The 19,610-nt window shown below is 38.9% G+C and overlaps 1 protein-coding gene and 1 pseudogene across 2 annotated transcripts; one reads left to right on the plus strand and one right to left on the minus strand.

The window, feature by feature from the left end:
• Nucleotides 1-2,671: 2,671 nt before the first annotated feature.
• Nucleotides 2,672-3,061, plus strand: LOC145799905 (uncharacterized). Its single transcript, XM_082889554.1, has 2 exons — nt 2,672-2,798; nt 2,862-3,061. The coding sequence occupies exons 1-2, from the start codon at nt 2,672-2,674 to the stop codon at nt 3,059-3,061; spliced, it is 327 nt and encodes a 108-aa protein (XP_082745680.1).
• A 965-nt stretch (nt 3,062-4,026) lies between these two features.
• LOC114288837 ((3S,6E)-nerolidol synthase 1-like) lies at nt 4,027-8,124 on the minus strand (annotated as a pseudogene). Its single transcript, XR_014340632.1, has 7 exons — nt 7,902-8,124; nt 7,196-7,472; nt 6,320-6,688; nt 5,642-5,860; nt 5,416-5,554; nt 5,057-5,303; nt 4,027-4,357 (listed from the first exon to the last, which is right to left on the minus strand). The product of XR_014340632.1 is annotated as a (3S,6E)-nerolidol synthase 1-like (transcript).
• Between the last annotated feature and the right edge of the window lie 11,486 nt (nt 8,125-19,610).

Genomic DNA, 19,610 nt, shown 5'->3' on the forward strand with positions numbered 1-19,610 from the left:
TGTGTGCCTGAGATTGAAACCCATCGTATTCTCACATTTTGTCACTCTCATGCATGTGGTGGCCATTTCAGTGGGCAGAAAACGCCTGCCAAGGTTTTACAACATGGGTTCTACTGGCCCTCTATCTTCAATGATGCCCATAACTTCTGTAGAGCTTATGTGCGTAGTCAACAAATGGGCTCTATGTCACGACAAGATATGATGCTGATGACCCCTATTTTGATTGTTGAGATTTTTTATGTTTGGGGCATCGACTTCATAGGTCCCTTTCCACCATCTTTTGGATTTGAATAAATTTTGGTGGCTATGGACTATGTCTCCAAGTGGGTTAAGCCAGTGGCCACTAGAACGAATGGCCACAAAGTTATGGTTAAATTCCTCCAGGAAACCATTTTCGGTCATTTTGGGTTCCCATGTGCCATAATTAGTGACGGTGGCAAACATTTTTGCAATCGATTCTTCGAGGCATTGGTGTGGAAATACATAATCATTCACAAAGTTGGCACTCCTATCACCCCCAAACTAGTTGTCAAGTAGAGGTTTCTAATAGGGAAGTCAAACATATCCTCGAGAAAACTGTGAGGCCGATATGAAAGATTTTTCCACTAGATTGGTTGATGCACTTTGGGCCTATCGCACTGCATGTAAGACACCCATCGAGATGTCTCCATATAGGATTGTGTTCGGGAAAGAGTGTCATCTCCCTGTTAAGTTAGAACTAGGGTTGGTTGTTTGAGAATGATTAATTTATCATTGATAATTCTTTGGGTTAATTGGAGTGTAAATTAGCATGTTATTGTGGAAAGAAGAAAAATCCCTAAATTATATTTTGTTTTGGTAAATTAAAGAGGGAGGTTGATTGAACAATAATTGTAAATTACTATTGTTAATATGAGTTGGGTGAAGGTGTTAATGCCTAAGGGATTAACCATGGCTTTGGGGTTGTTTTGAAATGAATGTATTGAACCGAGTTGGATTATGGCTTTTATTATCCATGGAATTGGTTTTGTAAAATAAAAAGAATGGAATTGATTTTGTGAATAGGAAAAGTGTTTTGGGGAATAAGTGGTGTAACTTGTTGACTTGGAAAGTTTATGAAAGTTGACCTTGAAAATGGAAAATGAAATGTTAACTCTATGTGAGTTTCGGAGAATGAATATGAGAATTTAATTATTGTATCATGAGTGTTGAATACCCACATTTGTGGATTTACCTTTACCTATCGTACTAGCGTTGTTGTTGGGTTTATGATCTCATGATAGTTGAGTCTTCTAATAGGTGTATTGAATACATGCATCTAGAGGTTTTGTCCTTGGTCATCGGTGGAGGATGACATTGTTGTATTGAATTGTTGTGTTTGCATTACACCGGTGTTGATTGAACATTGTACGTAATGAAGTGCTATGATACATTATATATGTATAATTGTTAGGGAGGAGATAGGTGATGTACTCCAATATATGGGAGGAGATAGGGGATGTACTCCACACACCTAAGTGCTCATATACTTTAACACATTGCTTAGGTATCTTGAATAGTTTTTGTGTACGTATTACACTTATTGGTTGTGCTTTGTTATATTGAGATGGTTGGTGTTATATACCGCGCTTAGAATAAGGGGTACCAGTGCCCTCCAGCTAGCGCCTGGAGAACTTGGACTAGGTACCATTACCTTCCAGCTTGTGTCTGGAGAATATGGCTAGTCATTTGATTGTAAGGTGTATCCTTAACTTACCATGCTTATGGCAGGTAGAGTAGAGCTTTATTATTATTGTCTCAGTATACCTGAGTATATCATGGATTGTGATGATTATAGTTTTGGAGGGCCGAGTTGCCTCATTTGTTGATTTTATACATGTTGATGATTTGTTATCACCTTTCTATTAAAGGCATGCATGTATAGATATGAATGTATTGGGAATAAACCAAAATGTAATTATGAGGTTTTGGGAAAGTGCGGAGGAAATTGGGTATTTGAAAGTATGTTTTGAAAAAGGGAAAACCTATTGTAAGTATGGAAAATGGGATAAAAGTAATGGGCTTAGTGGAATTGTTTTCTAAGTTGCTATTGTTATGAAAGTTTGGGAACAAGGGGTAATGAAAAGAAAAGGAAGATGAATCGCTTATAATGTTGAATGAAACGGCTGTTTTCGAGAAAAGTTCATACCTATGTATATTTTGTATAAACTGCCACATTACTATAGTAGTATGATATTGAGCATTCATGATCATAGCTATCTGTAAGTTGTTATTGTTGAGGATCATGTTGCGATCCCTACTAGACTATATGTTCATCCCACGTTGTTGAATCTTTTTCAGGTAATAAGCAGGATGTGCTACAAGATTTTGGATCTTCTTATTTGTTGGCCACGGGGCCTCTTTTATGTTGGCAGAATGCCATTGTTGTAAAAGAGTTACACCCTTCTTCTTGATTCTTTTAAATAAATGATGTAAGCCTTCGGGCATTTTATTCAGTATGCTCATGTTGTATTTAATTTGCATTCGGATGAGAGAATGATTATTTATTTCTACTCATTGGACTAAAGAGTTTATTTCCGCATATTATCTCTGAAATTGAATTAAGTAATGAATTTGGTAACACTTCCAAGTAATAAAAAGTGGGGCGTGACAACACCGGGCTTTGTGGGCCATTAAGAAATTCAATTTTGAGATGGCCAAAGCTGCTAACCATCGAAAACTCCAACTTAATGAGTTAGAGGAGCTCCACAATGATGCATATGAGAACTCCAAAATTTACAAGGCTAGGACTAAGGCATTTCATGATAAACACATTTCTCGTATGTCCTTTGAGCCTCACCAAAAACTGTGGCTATTCAATGCTAAATTGTGATTGTTTCTAGGTAAACTCCGGTCTCAGTGGGGTGGCCCATATAAGGTTATTGAAGTATTTCTGCATGGTGTAGTTGAGATTAAAAATCCACAAGATGGTACGACCTTTAAGGTAAATGGCCAAAGATTGAAACATTATGTGGATGGTATTGAGAGAGGAGAAATGATTGAGGTTGTCCACTTGACAGACCCAATATATCTTCCATCGTAATTGCTTTGTGTCTAGGAGACTTTACATCCTCTAAAGGTGTAATTGATTTGGTGTTAGTCGTGCCCGAACAACATCTGACGGTCTGGTATAGCCACCTAACTATGTTTGTAGTGAGTTCCTAAGAGACCAACCAAGATAGCAGAAACTAGAGTTCGAATGACAAAGTTTAGAACACAAAGGTTTAGAATTTCCGAGACTAAAGTCTGCAATTTCAGTTACTCTTTAGTATAGAAGTCAGAATTCATTTCCATTGAATTTGCCTTTATCGTGGTAGCCTAGGAACATCATTATCAAGCTCATTAGAGTATTCTCTTGGCTATTTTATAGTACAAAATTATAGAAACACATTCCATCAAACTCAATTATTGGCTAGTTACTTTAGTTGAATATTAAACCACTAACTACATGTAGCCATGAAAAAAGAACTCAACAAATGAAATAAAGAATAAAGAATTTTATGAAAAATGTATTTGAAAAGATGATTAGCTAAAATATAAAAAAAAAAAATAGACTTTAGTTAAAATTTAACTAAAAATTTGACTATTTTGATGGAGATGCTCTAAATTAGTACCTTTTTTTGTCATATTTCATTGTTTCCATTTTTGTTAATTTTCGTTATATTTCCTTACTTTTTGTCTAGCTAGCTAAGGAACTGCCAATTTCGATTGTTTCCCAGTATCGTTCGGCCTGCTTTCCATTATAAATAATTATTGTAAGGCTTACAATTTCAAGTTTATACTCTTCTTTTAATCGTGAACATTCGTTTTGAATCAATCATTGTTGAGCCTTTATTTCCAGTATTTTTTGTGAATCAAAGAGTTTATAGAACAATTTATTCTTGAATCAATGGATCCCAAGATCGACACCCTACTTTCTCTATTACATGTCTTTGGTACTACATCATATAGTATTTATTTTTGTATTTTGTTTGGACTATATAACAGTATTAGTCTGGTATACTCTGCTAAGGAAAAATAGCAATATTTTATTACTTTCATTGAATCCTTAGAGAGAAACACTATCATGGAACATTGACTTCATATGCTCCTCAAGGATTGGGAGGTTATGATTGTCATTATAGCAGTACATCAAAGGAACCATCCTTGCAGTATTAAGACAACCCTGGGTGAAATTGGCAGAAAATCGATTTGGAGACAGGCATTCCCGGTTGAGTCGCTTCCATGCATCTGAAATCATGTCAACAACTTGCTTTCTTGCGGTTTCAGCTGTGGAGCCCTCGTGCTCCTTCCTGTAGCAATCTATATAGGATCCATCGTGACCGTCTTGATTCTCATCCTGTCAGTTTTAGTCCAAGCTTATATTAGAGCTAAACCGAATATAAATGGTTCATGTAAGGAAATGAAAACCTCTGCTAAGCACAAGCACTTTTTTATTTTTATTTTTAATTCTTTTTAAAAAAAAAAAAATTCCTAAGATGTTAAGAACTTTTTAGAAGGCTTGACATTGAGTGAACTTTTTATGATTGTCATTATGATTGTTCACATTGAACTTTGACAAATGGCCTTGGTGGGTGATGTTTCATACTTTTTGTTTCTCTAACGGTGCCCCTACTGTGGAGAATGGATTCCATGGACTCAAACACAAATAGGGCCACCATTTTCTGAAATGCTTTCACAATTTCTTTTCCTTTTTGTGGAATCCATTCTCATGTTTATGGTGTCTACACAAATGGCTTTGTTTCATTATCAGGGGCCATGACAATTCTCATAGTTGTTATGGGGTCTGAATCAATGGCTCTGTTGGATTACATCATGTGATACCATTGAGCCAGAGTGTGTTACCAGCCGACACCGTCTACATCTGCTAGTGCCATTATCAGCGTAGGCCTTGCTAATGCCTCCTTGTAGGTCAGAATGTGGTCCACTAATTTACTTGATATTTTGGGGTGGTTGGCTTTACATTAGGACAACATTTTATCTTCATTTACGTGGTCCATGAAAATAATTTCTTGATAGAAAATGAACTTTGTGTTACCTTGGCACTTCCCAATCATCCCACAGACGGAGAATTGTAGCAGTAGAGGTTATGATGCCAGGGTTGTCGATCATAAAATCGACACTTTCCTTGTTCATTCCATGACCCAAGAGAAAGAACATAGAACTAACACTGCGGGCACACCTGAACTAACAATCCCATTCTTCAAGTACTCTTCTGCTTTTGGCAACTGCCCTGAAGAAAACCATTTCGCTTCTTCTAAGAACGCGTTGCACAAAATTGTCCACTGCAACAATCAAGGATTTTGTTAAAGCCAATCCATTTGTAATTCTCACAAACTATCTCATAGAATCCTAAGTATGCACCTGACATAATTTGCTGGTAATATTATGATATACCGTTCTTCGCAGAGAATCAATGGGGTTCCAACCATACTTTGTGTGGACCCCATAGGCAATTTCGTTTGTGCTGTCATGAAGAACGTTCAAACAAATCTTCATATAGCTGGGTAGTTCGTTAACAGCTGCTAGTTCCCATCTGCTTCCAGTAACTACTGGTTAGTATTACAGAATTGAAAATTTTGAAGATGAATATAGTGATGACGATGATGGAGGAGATGCACACCTATTGACAGCCTCTATGAAGAGAATAAGTTCTTCTAGTGTGCCATAAACATCAAAAATGTCATCTATTATGTAGACAAGAGAGATCGGATTTGTGAGCTCAACTCTTTGCTCTGATAAGCTTGGGTCAGTGAGGGTTGCCATAGACCACAGGTACCATTTTAGTGGTTGGTTTCTTGCATACTTCAACTCATCGCCCAAACCTGTGCTTTTCCACCATCTGAGATGAAAAAACCATACATAAGCAGTGAATAATCTCCGTTTTTGAACGGTCAAGTATCTTCTGCACTAAAAAACCTTGTCCATCGGATCCTTTGACTGGGAGTATATTAGGAAAAGTGGACATGAATTTTCAGGACAAAAAATCAAAAGTCCTTTTCAACACACTTAGCGTGTGTTTGGATCTTGAGTTCCAGTAGAGATTTGTAAGTGTTAAGAATAGAGAAGAGAGAAGTGCCAAAAAATGGCCAGGGATCTTCTGTCTTCAAAAACCTTGTCCCTAATACACTTCCAACCTAACAATTTGACGTGAATCTCAAAATACTAAAATCTTGAGGCACGATCATGCAACTAGAAGTACATTAGGGACAGGGGCACATGAATTTTAAGGACAGAGAATCCTATGCCCTCTTGAACACGCTTAGTACCACAATTAAAACAAAATTAAAGCCAAACTTACTTGGAAACTTGAAGCATTTCCTTCTGGTACACGGACGGAGACATATTGAAATCCATTTTTGCTAGTTCTTGCAGGACATTTGCATTGGGGCCATTGTAATCACTGAGGAAGTTCTTGGCCATGAACTTTGCCAAGCTCGTATGTTGGGGATGCCTTAGTGTGATGCTGATAACTTTGGCTTGATGATGATTATCAAGACGTGTCAACCACCCATTAAGTTGTTGGGCACTGAAGTCTGCAGCTTGATCAAGTATGTCTTCTCCTTCTATGCTTAGCTAAGATGCTTCATATAATCCCATTAACCCTCTAATGTCTTCACTTAGTTCTGTTTGAACCTTCCGTCCTTGTCCTTGAACTTGTCAAACACATCTGTTCCAATACCAACCAACTTGTTAACTACTGTAATGAGGATGATTGTGGATAGAAGAAGAAATTATTGCTCTGTTTGTTGCAACAGGAAATATTTTCTGAAAAACGTTTTTTTTTTCTTTTTTTCCTCTAACATTTAGTATGGAAGGAAATGAAAATCTACTCAAAACATTTTCTATGGTTAGCGAAAAATAAGTTTATTTGGACGAAAAATATTTTCTACTTTTGAAAAGAACAAAGTGTTAACCAAACAAATTTTACCATCACCATCACCCACACATCTTCCACCATCACAACCACCACCCCATTAACACTTCCACCACCAATACCACCACCACCCCACCCCCACCACCATCACCACTACCACCATGCCAACACCACAACTAGCGTATTAATTTCAAGGCGACAATCATACATAGGAAAACATTTTGTACGAAAAATATTTTTATAAAATGTTTTCCACAAGAAATGAAAATCCACTGAAACACACATAGTATATACACCAACCTGTGGGCACATTGTAGCCTTGTTGCCTCAACAGACGGAAGCGAGTCGAAACCTCATAAAGATCGTCATGTTGATCAGTAAAGCTATGGCTGCCAGAATTCATATATTGGCTGTGTAAAACATTTTCAATATCCTCCCGGAAGTGGTAATTAATGCCTAGACGTTGGAGGGCATCGATCATGACCAGACCTTTTAGTGAGTCTTCTTCTTCCACAACTTTTCTTAACACACTCCTAACTTCCTCCAATTGTTGTTCTTGCTTTGCTGAAATTTCATCCTGCAATCAGCTCCTAGAAAATCAGTATTTCAAAGTAAGGAATTATCATAAAAGGAGCATCTTCTCTCTTATTCAGGTGGTTCAGTCAACAATTTCAAAAAAGTAACGTTTAGTATGATTTTGAAAATGTATTGTACGTCCATGTAAAATTGTGTGACTACGGATATCCATCAATTTGAATTTTATTTATTTATTTATTTATTTTAGTAGTTTAGGCAAGATATTATGAGATCAATGGCTTGGATCATCAAATTAGAATCCGTGGTGGACCCACAGGCCAGAGACCTCCTCTCCGGCCCATACCCATGTACACGGAGATGAAGATGATTATTGCAGTTAGTTAGCATCCTGGCCAGAGGCTGTGTACCTCATTGAAAGATCACGAGTACTGTACCCGAAAAAGAAAGAAAAAAGAAGAAAAAACTTAACAGTGAAGGTGCAGTGGGGAGTGAGACATTTGAGATCTTCAGCGACAGAAATGCTCCATTTGTGGGTAGTGGAGATGGTGGTGGTGGTTGTGGCGGCCATGGATGATGGAATTCAGGTCAGGTAGGTCTTGCTGATTTGTGGGAAGATGGTTGGAGGAATTGGATGGTGGGAAAATTCAGACAAGAGAAGGAAGATTGGTTATGAACTATGAAGTTGTCAAGTAGAGCACCCCTATTTATAGAAATAGAATGCAAGTTAAAGTGGTCCATCCCATGCTTTTATGCAAGTGGGGTAAACAAATAGTCAATGTGACATCATTTTAAGTAGATAGATTATCTCACTAATCTATGTGGTTCTATCTCATAATTTTAAGAGTGCACAAAATTACCGCTTTTCAAACTATTGTGGTATTTCCTAACTTAGTTTGAAGCAATTAGATCTATAAGAAATAATTTTAGTGCAAAAAAATCGTGACAAAATTTCAAAGAAACCGATGCTTCATATAATAGTGGTGGAGTTTGACAGTTAATTTTTATTTATTTTTTTTTTTTCACTCAATGAACATTTTAGAAAATATTTTAAATAGTACTAAACTAGATCAACCTAATTTTTTTTAAAAAAAAAAGAAAAAAAATCCACTAAATACAACAAACAAAACTTTTTTTCCCCCTCTATTTTTGCTGAACTTGTTTTAGAATTTTCTAATTTAAAGAGCCTTCAAAATTAGATGCACTTGAAAAAGTAAATTTTTTAAACACAAATCTTAAAAAAAGAGTGTAAACTATACTGATCTACCTTAAGATTTGAAAAAAAATACAAGTAACCTCATAGTTTTTTCATAATTGCCACTAAAGAAATTACACTTTTGCCAACTAAAACTTTAGTAGCACAAAGACTATTTTTAGTCGGCAAAAACATTATGCAACAAAAAAAGAGTATTTAGCGGCTAAACTTTTGGTCGTTGAACATATAACTATCGCGACTAAACCAAAAAAAGTTAATTGCGAAAGTACTGTTTTGAAAATCAGATTGGGATTGCTCGGTGTCTAGTTCGGGTACTGTTCAAACTGGAATCGATTTAGTTAAATCAGCCGAGCTTTCATTTTGTCAAATGGCAAGAAAATTTTCGTAAGTATGTTGCTTGGGAGAGTTGAGCATAGAATCACATGAAAGTAGTATTCCAAATAATCATCATCCCACACTCAACCTTGGTTTATATTTGGTAAATATATTTTTTTCAAACATCACATATAATTAATATATTTTACAAATAATCAATATAAATATGTTTACGTTAAAAATTAAAAATAATTTAAATAAATGTTTCTTAATTCTTATGTTATTATTAAATAAGTTTATAAAATAATTATGACATTACAGTTTGATTCCAGTTTGACTCGATGGTTGAACCGGTGACCCGTCCACCCAATCTATTTTCTTATTCACTCCCCGGTCCAATTTTTAAGACATTAGTTAGTAAAACACTGATTAACAAATTTAGTCTTCAAAAGTATTAGCAATTTTTTTCGATCAATCACATGGTCACCAAAAGAGAAAAAACCAAACGAATTTTTTTTCCCTACTGCAGGTTTTGGTCACCACATAATACAATAGGTATGCTAACCATCAAAACAGCGTCGTTTTGATATTTGTAACCAAAATTCATTAGTCACTAAAAATTTTTTGGCTACTTAGGGATGAAAATCAGCCCGTTAGCCCGCCTGGCCCAGAGTTATTTTTCTAGGGCTTGGGAAGGTTGTTTTAGCCTATAGGGTTGGGTTGGGCCTACATTTTTTGCTTGAAAATATTAGTGGATTGTGCTTGGGATTTATACTTTTAACCTAGCCCGACTCAGCCCGGCTCGCTAATTAATTAATTAATTATATCTAATACGTTAAAAAAATATATTTTTTTGCGATCTAGACTTTATCTTTGTTGATTTTATTGAAACTCGCATTTGTGGTGGTGTGTGATTGAATTTATTTAATAAAAATCATTCAATTTGTACAGAAAATCTTTCAATTTATAATAATATATCAATATATTTATTTAAGAAAAATAATGTGTGGTTGAATTTAATTATGAAATGTTTTAAATTTTTTTTTTTAACAAATAGCCCAATGGGTGGGCTTGATATTTATAATTATCGTTTGGATCAGGCTTGGGCAGATATAGAGGCCCGATATTAGGGCCGGGCCGAGCTTCAGCAAACACAAATCACTTATTATGTAGTGTCGACCCGAACCCGACTCGACCTGACCCGACCTGACGTTTGTCCCTCCCTTTCACCTTCTCGCTTCTAGTTTTAGCGACCAATATTTAAAATTAGTCACAAAACACTACATTTTTTACACTAAATCACATTAGTAGTGGAAAATAAAAACTTTTGGCTACTTTTTTTTTTTTTTTCCTTCCCAAAAAATATGTGGTTTTCGTGACTAAATAATATTTAGTCAGCAAAGTGGTTAGTTCTTGTAGTGTACACAAGAAAGGGACCGAAAAATAGTATGAATACACAAACATAAAAAAAATAAAAAATAAAAAGAAAGGTTCTAATTTCGAATCTTCATTTTCCTTTCTTTTTTTTTTTTTTTTGTCACTCTCATCTGCTTCTGCATTTTCTGCACAATAGAAGTTTAGGAAATTCTAAGAGAGAATTTTTTCACCGGTTGGTTCGCCAGGCTTAGAGTTGATGTGCATGCAACTTTAAGTGCAATCGTTGTATACTGAGAAGGAGATGCCGGTCAAACTCGAAGCACCGAAGCGATAGAGAAATTTTCTTTAAGGCGATTGTGTTCAACACAAGTATCGATTTTTAGTTTTAGCAGTCTACAAAAATTTTCTAAGGTTTGTTATCATATTTTAATTTATAAAATTATTTTATTTTATAAAATTATTTTATGAAATTTTATTATTTTTGTATACATTTATTTGTGCACACATTTACATAGAGGACCACCAGGTTCTAACAATTGTACATGTAACGCCCTCAAAATAATACATATAAACCCAACAATCATGATATACATAGACAAGAGAATAAAACATATTTTCATTCATCAGAGTATTCTTACAAAAAGTAATACATGTTGACAACAAAAGTAAATGCCTTGTAGGCTTACAACTTTCCAAGTCAACACTTGGTTACAAGAAAGGAAGGGTTCGAACTCTCTACACAAATAAGCCCTTGGCTTGAATTTACATGTACCACCAAAAATAACAAAATAAACAAAAGAGTCTTCAACTCCCAGGACCTTCCAAGCTACGTCCTTGGAAGTGGCATAACACCTGAACCTGAAAATGATGTCGCATATAGGATGAGCCAACTCCCAATAGAGATATGCTAAACATAATATGAGCAATAACTAAAGCATCGGCATTTGATAAATGTTTAACTCATATAAACAAACACACATCTCTTTCCATTTCATTATCCAAACCAATTCATAGATATGGTTTTTTATTCAACCAAACAGTTCATAACGAGCCTACAACTCATATTAACAATACTTCAACGATTCAATTTTCAAATGAGACTACAACTCATATTAACAATACTTCAATTATCTACGTTATGCAAACGCAATTAGGATTTCGGGATTTTCACCCTAGACACTCCAGCCAACTTAGTTATCACTAGAGTCCATCCCCTATCTCCTCCCAAATCCGGTTTAGGAGTCCATCCCCTATCTCCTCCCAAACCGTGGAGTATATCCCCTATCTTCTCCTAAACAACATACATATGCAATGTATTTAAACACTTATCATATACAATGATCAAGCAAAGCACATATTCAATGTGTTATCCCATCCGTCATATTCAATGACATACTCATATGATTAGTTTCAATTCACCTAATCATCATGCAGTGTCTACAACAATCAAGACTATCCTCCACCGATAGCCCAAAATATTTATTTCTAAACTGATAATGAATTATCCAATAGATAAATTATCCACAATTTCAAAGGTGAGTGATTAATAAATCCAACTCCACTATTTAAATCTCATAATTACCCAATTTCATTATTTCCAACTCAATTTCATATTTTCATAACTTTCACAAATTAATTATACCAATTAATTCATAACAAATAATTAGGGATTTTCTCCCCCTTTTTCTCAACATTGACCTAAAGGTCCAAATATCATCAATAACATCAATAACCTCATTTTAAGACCCAAAATAAACAAGTATGGGTTAAAAGAACAAAACCCCTCTTTATACATTTTGAAACCCTAACACCCAAAATTTCCTAACTTCAACATTTAACCAAAATGACTACAAGTTTATGTCAAAGACCATAAATATGAGTAGTTATCCCTACCTCAAATTTCGGAGCTCAATGGAGAAGATGAAGAAATTCGAAGGTGCTCCAAACCAAAGATTTTCGGATCAAAATGTAGCCCACGCCAAGCTCACACTTTTTACAAAGGGACTAGGGTAAAAGATCACTAACACTAGATGATTTCTTAGAGAGAAGATGTAGTCTAGAGTGAGAAGCTCTCAAGTTTGGGTTTTGAAAAGCTAGAGAGAGAGAGAGAGTTGAAAAAGTGACAAAAAATGCTAAAATTCAAACTGGTATAATACACAGTCCGCTCGAGCGTGGAACGCCCTGCTCGAGAGTCAGACACAGACTCCCGCTCGAGCGTGAAAAGCGACGCTCGAGCGTCGAATGCACACTTCCAGAAGTTCTGCAGACGAAGGTCCCCGCTCGAGCGTCCGACGACCTGCAGGGAAAAATACTGAGGGTTGAATAATCACGCTCGAACGTCAAAATGCCCGCTCGAGCGGAGGAACAAAAGCAAACGGCCCGCTTGAGCGTCAAAAGCCCTACTCGAGCGTCCAAAGCCCTGCTCGAGCGTGAAGGCCAAAATCTGGGCATCAACTCTTGGTTTCCAAACACAACCAACCTGTTTCAAACCTGCCCAACACAACCCAAGACTCAAATACAAGAGTAAAGGATGGGAACGAGTATAAGACAACAACCAACATCCACGGACCCGAGCCCGGAATACAATTAAACAATGAAGGGGAAACCGGGATAGCTATAACCTCCCCCCTTAAAGAATTTTGTCCCTGAAATTAGATAAATAAGTTTCAGAAACAAGATTTCTCAATTCTCAACCATATTACAATTTAATACTCAACATCGTGACCCATTACCGGTCATCCCATCTCTTTTCAAGAGGCAATTTACAATATAACTCAATATTCATTATCAACATGCTTTTCTATGAAATTCAACAATTTTAACACAAGTATTCCATAATTCAATAACATATTCAATGTCAACAATATACTTGCATTTCCAAAACATAATTAACATATGCAATGTTAAAATAAACTTCTATTTCCGAACCATATTCAATGGCTATAACATTTCCACAATCTAAAGCATATCAAATGTTTCAAGAATTTATTAACAAAACAAAATTCCCAATACATGGTTAAATATTAACAAACAAGTTCGGGTATTTCCCACGAACCTCCAACTCACGTTCTCAAGTGGCTTCTTCCACCCCGTGATGTTTCCACAAAACTTTCACCAAGGGTATCGTCTTGCCTCGCAAGACTTGATCTCGTCTATCCATGACCCGTACCGGTCTCTCCTCATACGAGGCATCCTCATCTACCTCTAAGTCGGTTCAATCCAACACGTATGACGGATTTGGCTCGTATTTCCGAAGCATACTAACATGAAACACATCATGCACTCCGGACAACTGCGGTGGTAAAGCTAAACAGTATGCAACCTCTCCAATACGTTCAAGGGTTTCAAAGGGACCAATAAACCGAGGGGACAACTTCTCACTCTTCCCAAACCTCATCAAACCCCGCCTAGGTAAAATTTTTAGAAAGATGTGATCATCTACCTCAAAGGCCAAAGGCCTCAGGCCTCCTCCAACGGTCGGCATAACTCTTTTGGCGACTCTGGGCTGTAACAAGCCTCCTACGGATAAGCTCAACTTTCTCTGTCATTTACCGCACCAACTCCGGGCCCAACAGAGGTGCATCACCCACTTGGTCTAACACACTGGAGACCTACACGGTCAGCCATACAAGGCCTCAAACGGTGCCATGCCAATACTCGATTTGAAACTATTGTTGTAGGCAAACTCCACTAAGGGCAAGTGCCTCTCCCACGAACCACTAAAGTCAAGGACACAGCCTCGAAGCATATCCTCAACGATCTGAATAGTACGCTTGGACTGCCCGTCAGTCTGAGGACGATAAGCCGTGCTAAAGGTCAACTTAGTGCCCAAGGCACTTTGCAAACTCTGCCACAACTTAGCAGTAAAACGTGGATCTCTATATGAGACAATCGACACTGGGACTCCGTGCAACCTCACTATGTCCCAAACATACAGGTCGGCAAGATGATCTACCGAATCTCTCACGTGCATAGGAATGAAGTGTGCCGACTTAGTCAACCGGTCTACAACCACCCAAATAACATCACTACCCCGCTGAGTCCTCGAAAGACCTACAACGAAGTCCATCGTGACATGCTTCCACTTCCACTCGGCTATAGGCAAGGGTTGCAACAAACCCGCTAGCCTCTGATGCTCGGCCTTCACTTGCTGACAAGTAAGGCACTTAGACACAAACACTACCACATCTTTCTTCATACCCTGCCACCAAAACTGGCAGCCCAAATCACGATACATCTTAGTGCCTCCCGGATGCACCGCAAGGCGTGAATGGTGAAACTCTCGGAGTATTTTCTCTCGACAAGACTCCAGCGCCAACAGACGGTCTCGCTACCTCACACTCAGGTCAGGATATATAGTTAAACCCTTCTCAACCTTCCCACTGGAGATCTTCTCTCGGAGGGATTTTACCTCAAGGTCACTCATCTGTGCCTCTAACACTCGATTCACAAGTGTGGGCTGCGCAACTATAGAAAACAAGGCCACAGACTCAACGGATTCACCCAGAAGTAAATCAAACTCACCAAGTGCACCCAACATCTCCCATTCCCGGATGGCTATACAAGCTACATCACTAATGGATTTCCTACTAAGGGCATCGGCCACAACATTGGCTTTACCCAGGTGATAGTGCAACTTAAAGTTGTAATCCTCAATGAACTCCATCCACCTTCTCTGCGTCAGATTCAAGTCTTTCTGTGTAAACAGATATTTCAGACTCTTATGATCCGAGAACACCTCGAACCTCTCACCATACAGGTAATGCCTCCAAATCTTCAAGGCAAAAATTATAATTGCTAACTCTAGGTCATGTGTAGGATAATTCTTCTCGTGTATTTTCAACTGACGTGAGCCATAGGCCACTACTTTCCCCTCTTGCATCAACACACAACCCAAACCTTCTCGTGAGGCATCACAATACACTACATAACCCAAACCCCTCTTCGGAATGATCAAAACTGGAGCGGTGGTAACTCTAACTTTAAGCTCTTGGAACGACTTTTCACAAGTCTCACTCCATACAAATTTGACCCATTTCCGCGTCAACCTAGTCAACGGCGAAGCTAGCCTGGAGAAATCTTTCACAAACCTACGGTAATAACCGGCCAATCCTAGAAAACTACGGATCTCAAAAACACTCTTAGGCTGTGCCCAATCCTGCACTGCCTCTACCTTGGATGTATCAACAGACACCCCTTCCCCGGAGACTACATGGCCTAAGAATTTAACCTCTCTTAGCCAGAACTCACACTTCCCGAACTTAGCATACAACTTATGGGCTCTAAGCAACTCAAGCACCACTCTCAAGTGTTCCTCGTGCTCCTCCTCAGAAGGTGAATAAATCAGGATGTCGTCCACAAAAACGACCACAAAATGATCTAAGAATTCCGAAAAAATCCGGTTCATCAAGTCCATAAACACTGTCGGTGCATTGGTTAGCCCAAAAGGTATCACCAAAAAACTCATAGTGGCCATACCGCGTACGGAATGCCGTCTTCGGGATATCTTCCTCCCTGACCCTCAATTGATGGTAACCCGATCTCAAGTCTATCTTAGAGAAACAATGGGACCCTTTTAACTCGTTAAACAAATCGTCTATACGAGGCATAAGGTACTTGTTCTTAACCGTAGCCCGATTCAACTTCCGGTAATTAATACAAAGTCTCAAAGCCCCGTCTTTCTTCTTAGCAAAGAGGGTTGGTGCTCCCCACGGCGAAGCACTAGGGCGGATAAAGCCCTTATCTAGCAACTCCTGGAGTTGAATCTTCAACTCACTCAATTCGGCTGGGGCAAAACGATACGATGCGATGGAAATCGGTGTCGTGCCAGGCACCAAGTCAACAGAGAACTCAATCTCTCGGTGAGGTGGCAAACTAGCAAGATCCTCAAGAAAGACGTCCGAGTACTCACAAACCACTCTTGGAAACTCAGCCTAGCTCTCATCGCACTCACTACTCATACAGCTAGCGAGAAGACAACTAAGCTCACCCCGGCCTCGTGGATCATACACTGGTGGCAAAACACTACCCACCCAATCTCCCAAGAAATTGAAACAATCCCCGCTCAAGGTACACACAGTAACCCTCTAGCGGTAGCAATCAATAACAGTCTGGTATGACGATAACCAATCCATACCCAAAATCACATCCAAACCCGACATAGCCATTACCACAAAAGAAAATGGAAGCCGGCGGTCTGCGACCTCTATATCATAACCTCTACACCCCTGTTTTAAAATCAACTCAGCCCCAACAGGTGATACAACACAAATAGGAGAAGCTAACTGTGCCAACTCCAACCCCAAAATAGATGCAAATGCAACAGATATAAAGAAATGGGATGCACCCGTATCAATCAACATATTAGCAACCGAGTTGCAAAACAGAAAGGTACCTCTCACAACAGATGGAGCCGGTACAAGATCCTATGCAGTAACAGCATACACACGCCCTGAAGGCCCCTGATCTACCTGCTCACCTCTCGGAGCAAAAGACTGTTGCACAGACTGAGATGATGAGGCTCCCTGATTGGCCCTCGAGGCCTGAACTAACTGAGCTGGCTGAAAACTCTTCCTTGACCCAGATGCACCAGATGTGCCACTCAACTGTGGGCAAAACCTCTTCAGGTGCCCCGCCTGACCACACTGGTAACAAGAGAGCGGCTAGCCTCTGCCCTAACTCTGGCTCTAAGGACGAGTCGAAGATGAAGCTGCTCTCTGCCCTCCTCCCTTCTGTGGGAAAGCTGGAGACTTGTAGTCCAGCTGACCACATTTGTAACAGGTAAAGTCTCCCTGATTGCCTCTCCAAGAGCCTGAACTCGGCATTGGAAAGGAAGATCTCGTAAACGCACCCTGGGACTGCTGAGGGTTAGGACTCCTCTGTCTCCTACCGTCCCCCTAACCATCCTGACTCCTCTTGGAGCCCCTCATCCTCTCCTCCTCCTCATGCATAATAATCTCAAGATGGGCCACAGCATCCATAAGGCGCCCATACTCCCGAGTCATGGACCCTGCAACTCTAAGCTTGAGCCCGGGTCTCAATTTCTTCTCGAACTCAAGACAACGACGTTCTTCAGATGCCACTAGCTCAGGAGCAAACCTTGATAAGCTGGTAAATGCGGCCTCAAACTTGGCCACTGGTGTGTTCAGCTACTTGAGCTGACAGAACTAATCCCTCAATTTCTCCCTAATAGCGAGAAGCAAAAACTTCTCCTGGAAGGCATCTACAAAGGCCTTCCAAGTCCCACCAATACGGCCCTGCGTAAACTTCCACCACTGACCTGCGTCTCCCTTCAGCTGGAAGGACAACAAGGTCACCCGCAAACCTCCGTCTTCGATGCCTAGCATCTCAAACGTCTTCATCATCTGCTCAAGCCACTCATCAGCCTTAAGTGGCTCTTTTGGATCCCCCAGAAACTCATCTGGATTAGACCGGAAAAACTCCCTCTTCAGAAAGGAAGGCCCTGCCTCAGCTACATGGGTCTAGGCTTGATTCTCAGCCCTGAGAATGCCCATAGATTCCCTCAACGCTCCTGGCATCTCGCAGGCTAAGGCGCATGGCCTGCTGACCTACTGGCTCAGCCACATTGGCCTGACCAACACCCTCTTGTTGCGCCGGAATCTCATCCTGTATAGGCATCTCCTGCCTCCTAGGCCTACCTCGCCTACCACCACGTTCTCGTCCTGACACCCTAATAAAGGTAACGAAGACATTAGCATATTCACAAATGTGCCGAAGCTATAACACTCACGTCCTAATACAATAGACAACTATAATTCACTCCATTTAAGCACATAATCACATAAGCACTTACGAATTTCATTTCCGGATAATAACAGTCCCGTGGCGTTGCTAGAGTTCCAGTTAGAAACGGCAGTGATCAAGTGCCTTTCCAACAAGACTCTCAGAAACCCAAGGATCCAATCAAAATCCTAGAAACTAAATCTCATACCCAAATAGTCACGTAAACATGTTATCAAATAAACACATAACATTACATCTAAGTCTCTAACAAGCGAGACAAACCCACTGTGGTACTAACCACTTCCCACGTACCCAAGTATTCAAACCCGATACACTCTGATACCAAGTTGTAACGCCCTCAAAATAATACATATAAACCCAACAATCATGATATAAAAGACAAGAGAATAAAACATATTTCCATTCATCAGAGTATTCTTACAAAAAGTAATACATGTTGACAACAAAAGTAAATGCCCTGTAGGCTTACAACTTTCCAAGTCAACACTTGGTTACAAGAAAGGAAAAGTTCTAACTCTTTACACAAATAAGCCCTTGGCTTGAATTTACATGTACCACCAAAAATAACAAAATAAACAAAAGAGTCTTCAACTCCCAGGGTCCTTGGAGCTGGCATAACACCTGAACCTGAAAATGATGTCCCATATAGGATGAGCCAATGCCCAGTAGAGATATGTTAAACATAATATGAGCAACAACTAATACATCGACATTTGGTAAATGTTTAACTCATATAAACAAACACACATCTCTTTCTATTTCATTATCCAAACCAATTCATAGATATTGTTCTTTATTCAACCAAACAGTTCATAATGAGCTTACAACTCATATTAGCAATACTTCAAAGATTCAATTTTCAAATGAGACTACAACTCATATTAACAATACTTCAATTCATCTACGTTATGCAAACGCAATTAGGATTTCAGGACTTTCACCCTGGACACTCCGGCCAACTTAGATATCACTGGAGTCCATCCCCTATCTCCTCCCAAATCCGATTTAGGAGTCCATCCCCTATCTCCTCCCAAATCCGGTTTAGGATTCCATCCCCTATCTCCTCCCAAATCGTGGAGTACATCTCCTATCTCCGCCCAAACTGTGGATTACATCCCTATGTTCTCCCAAACAACATGCATATACAATGTATTTAAACACTTATCATATACAATGATCAAGCAAAGTACATATTCAATGTGTTATCCCATCCGTCATATTCAACGACATACTCATATGATTAGTTTCAATTCACCTAATCATCATGCAGTGTCTACAACAATCAAGACTATCCTCCACCGATAGCCCAAAACATTTATTTCTAAACAGATAATGAATTATCCAACAGATAAATTATCCACAATTTCAAATGTGAGTGATTAATAAATCCAACTCCACCATTTAAATCTCATAATTACCGAATTTCATTATTTCCAACTCAATTTCATATTTTCATAACCTTCACAAATTAATTATACCAATTAATTCATAACAAATAATTAGGGCTTT

The sequence above is a fragment of the Camellia sinensis genome, chromosome 9, assembly GCF_055761805.1.
Source record: "Camellia sinensis isolate YWXY chromosome 9, ASM5576180v1, whole genome shotgun sequence".
NCBI lineage: Eukaryota > Viridiplantae > Streptophyta > Magnoliopsida > Ericales > Theaceae > Camellia > Camellia sinensis.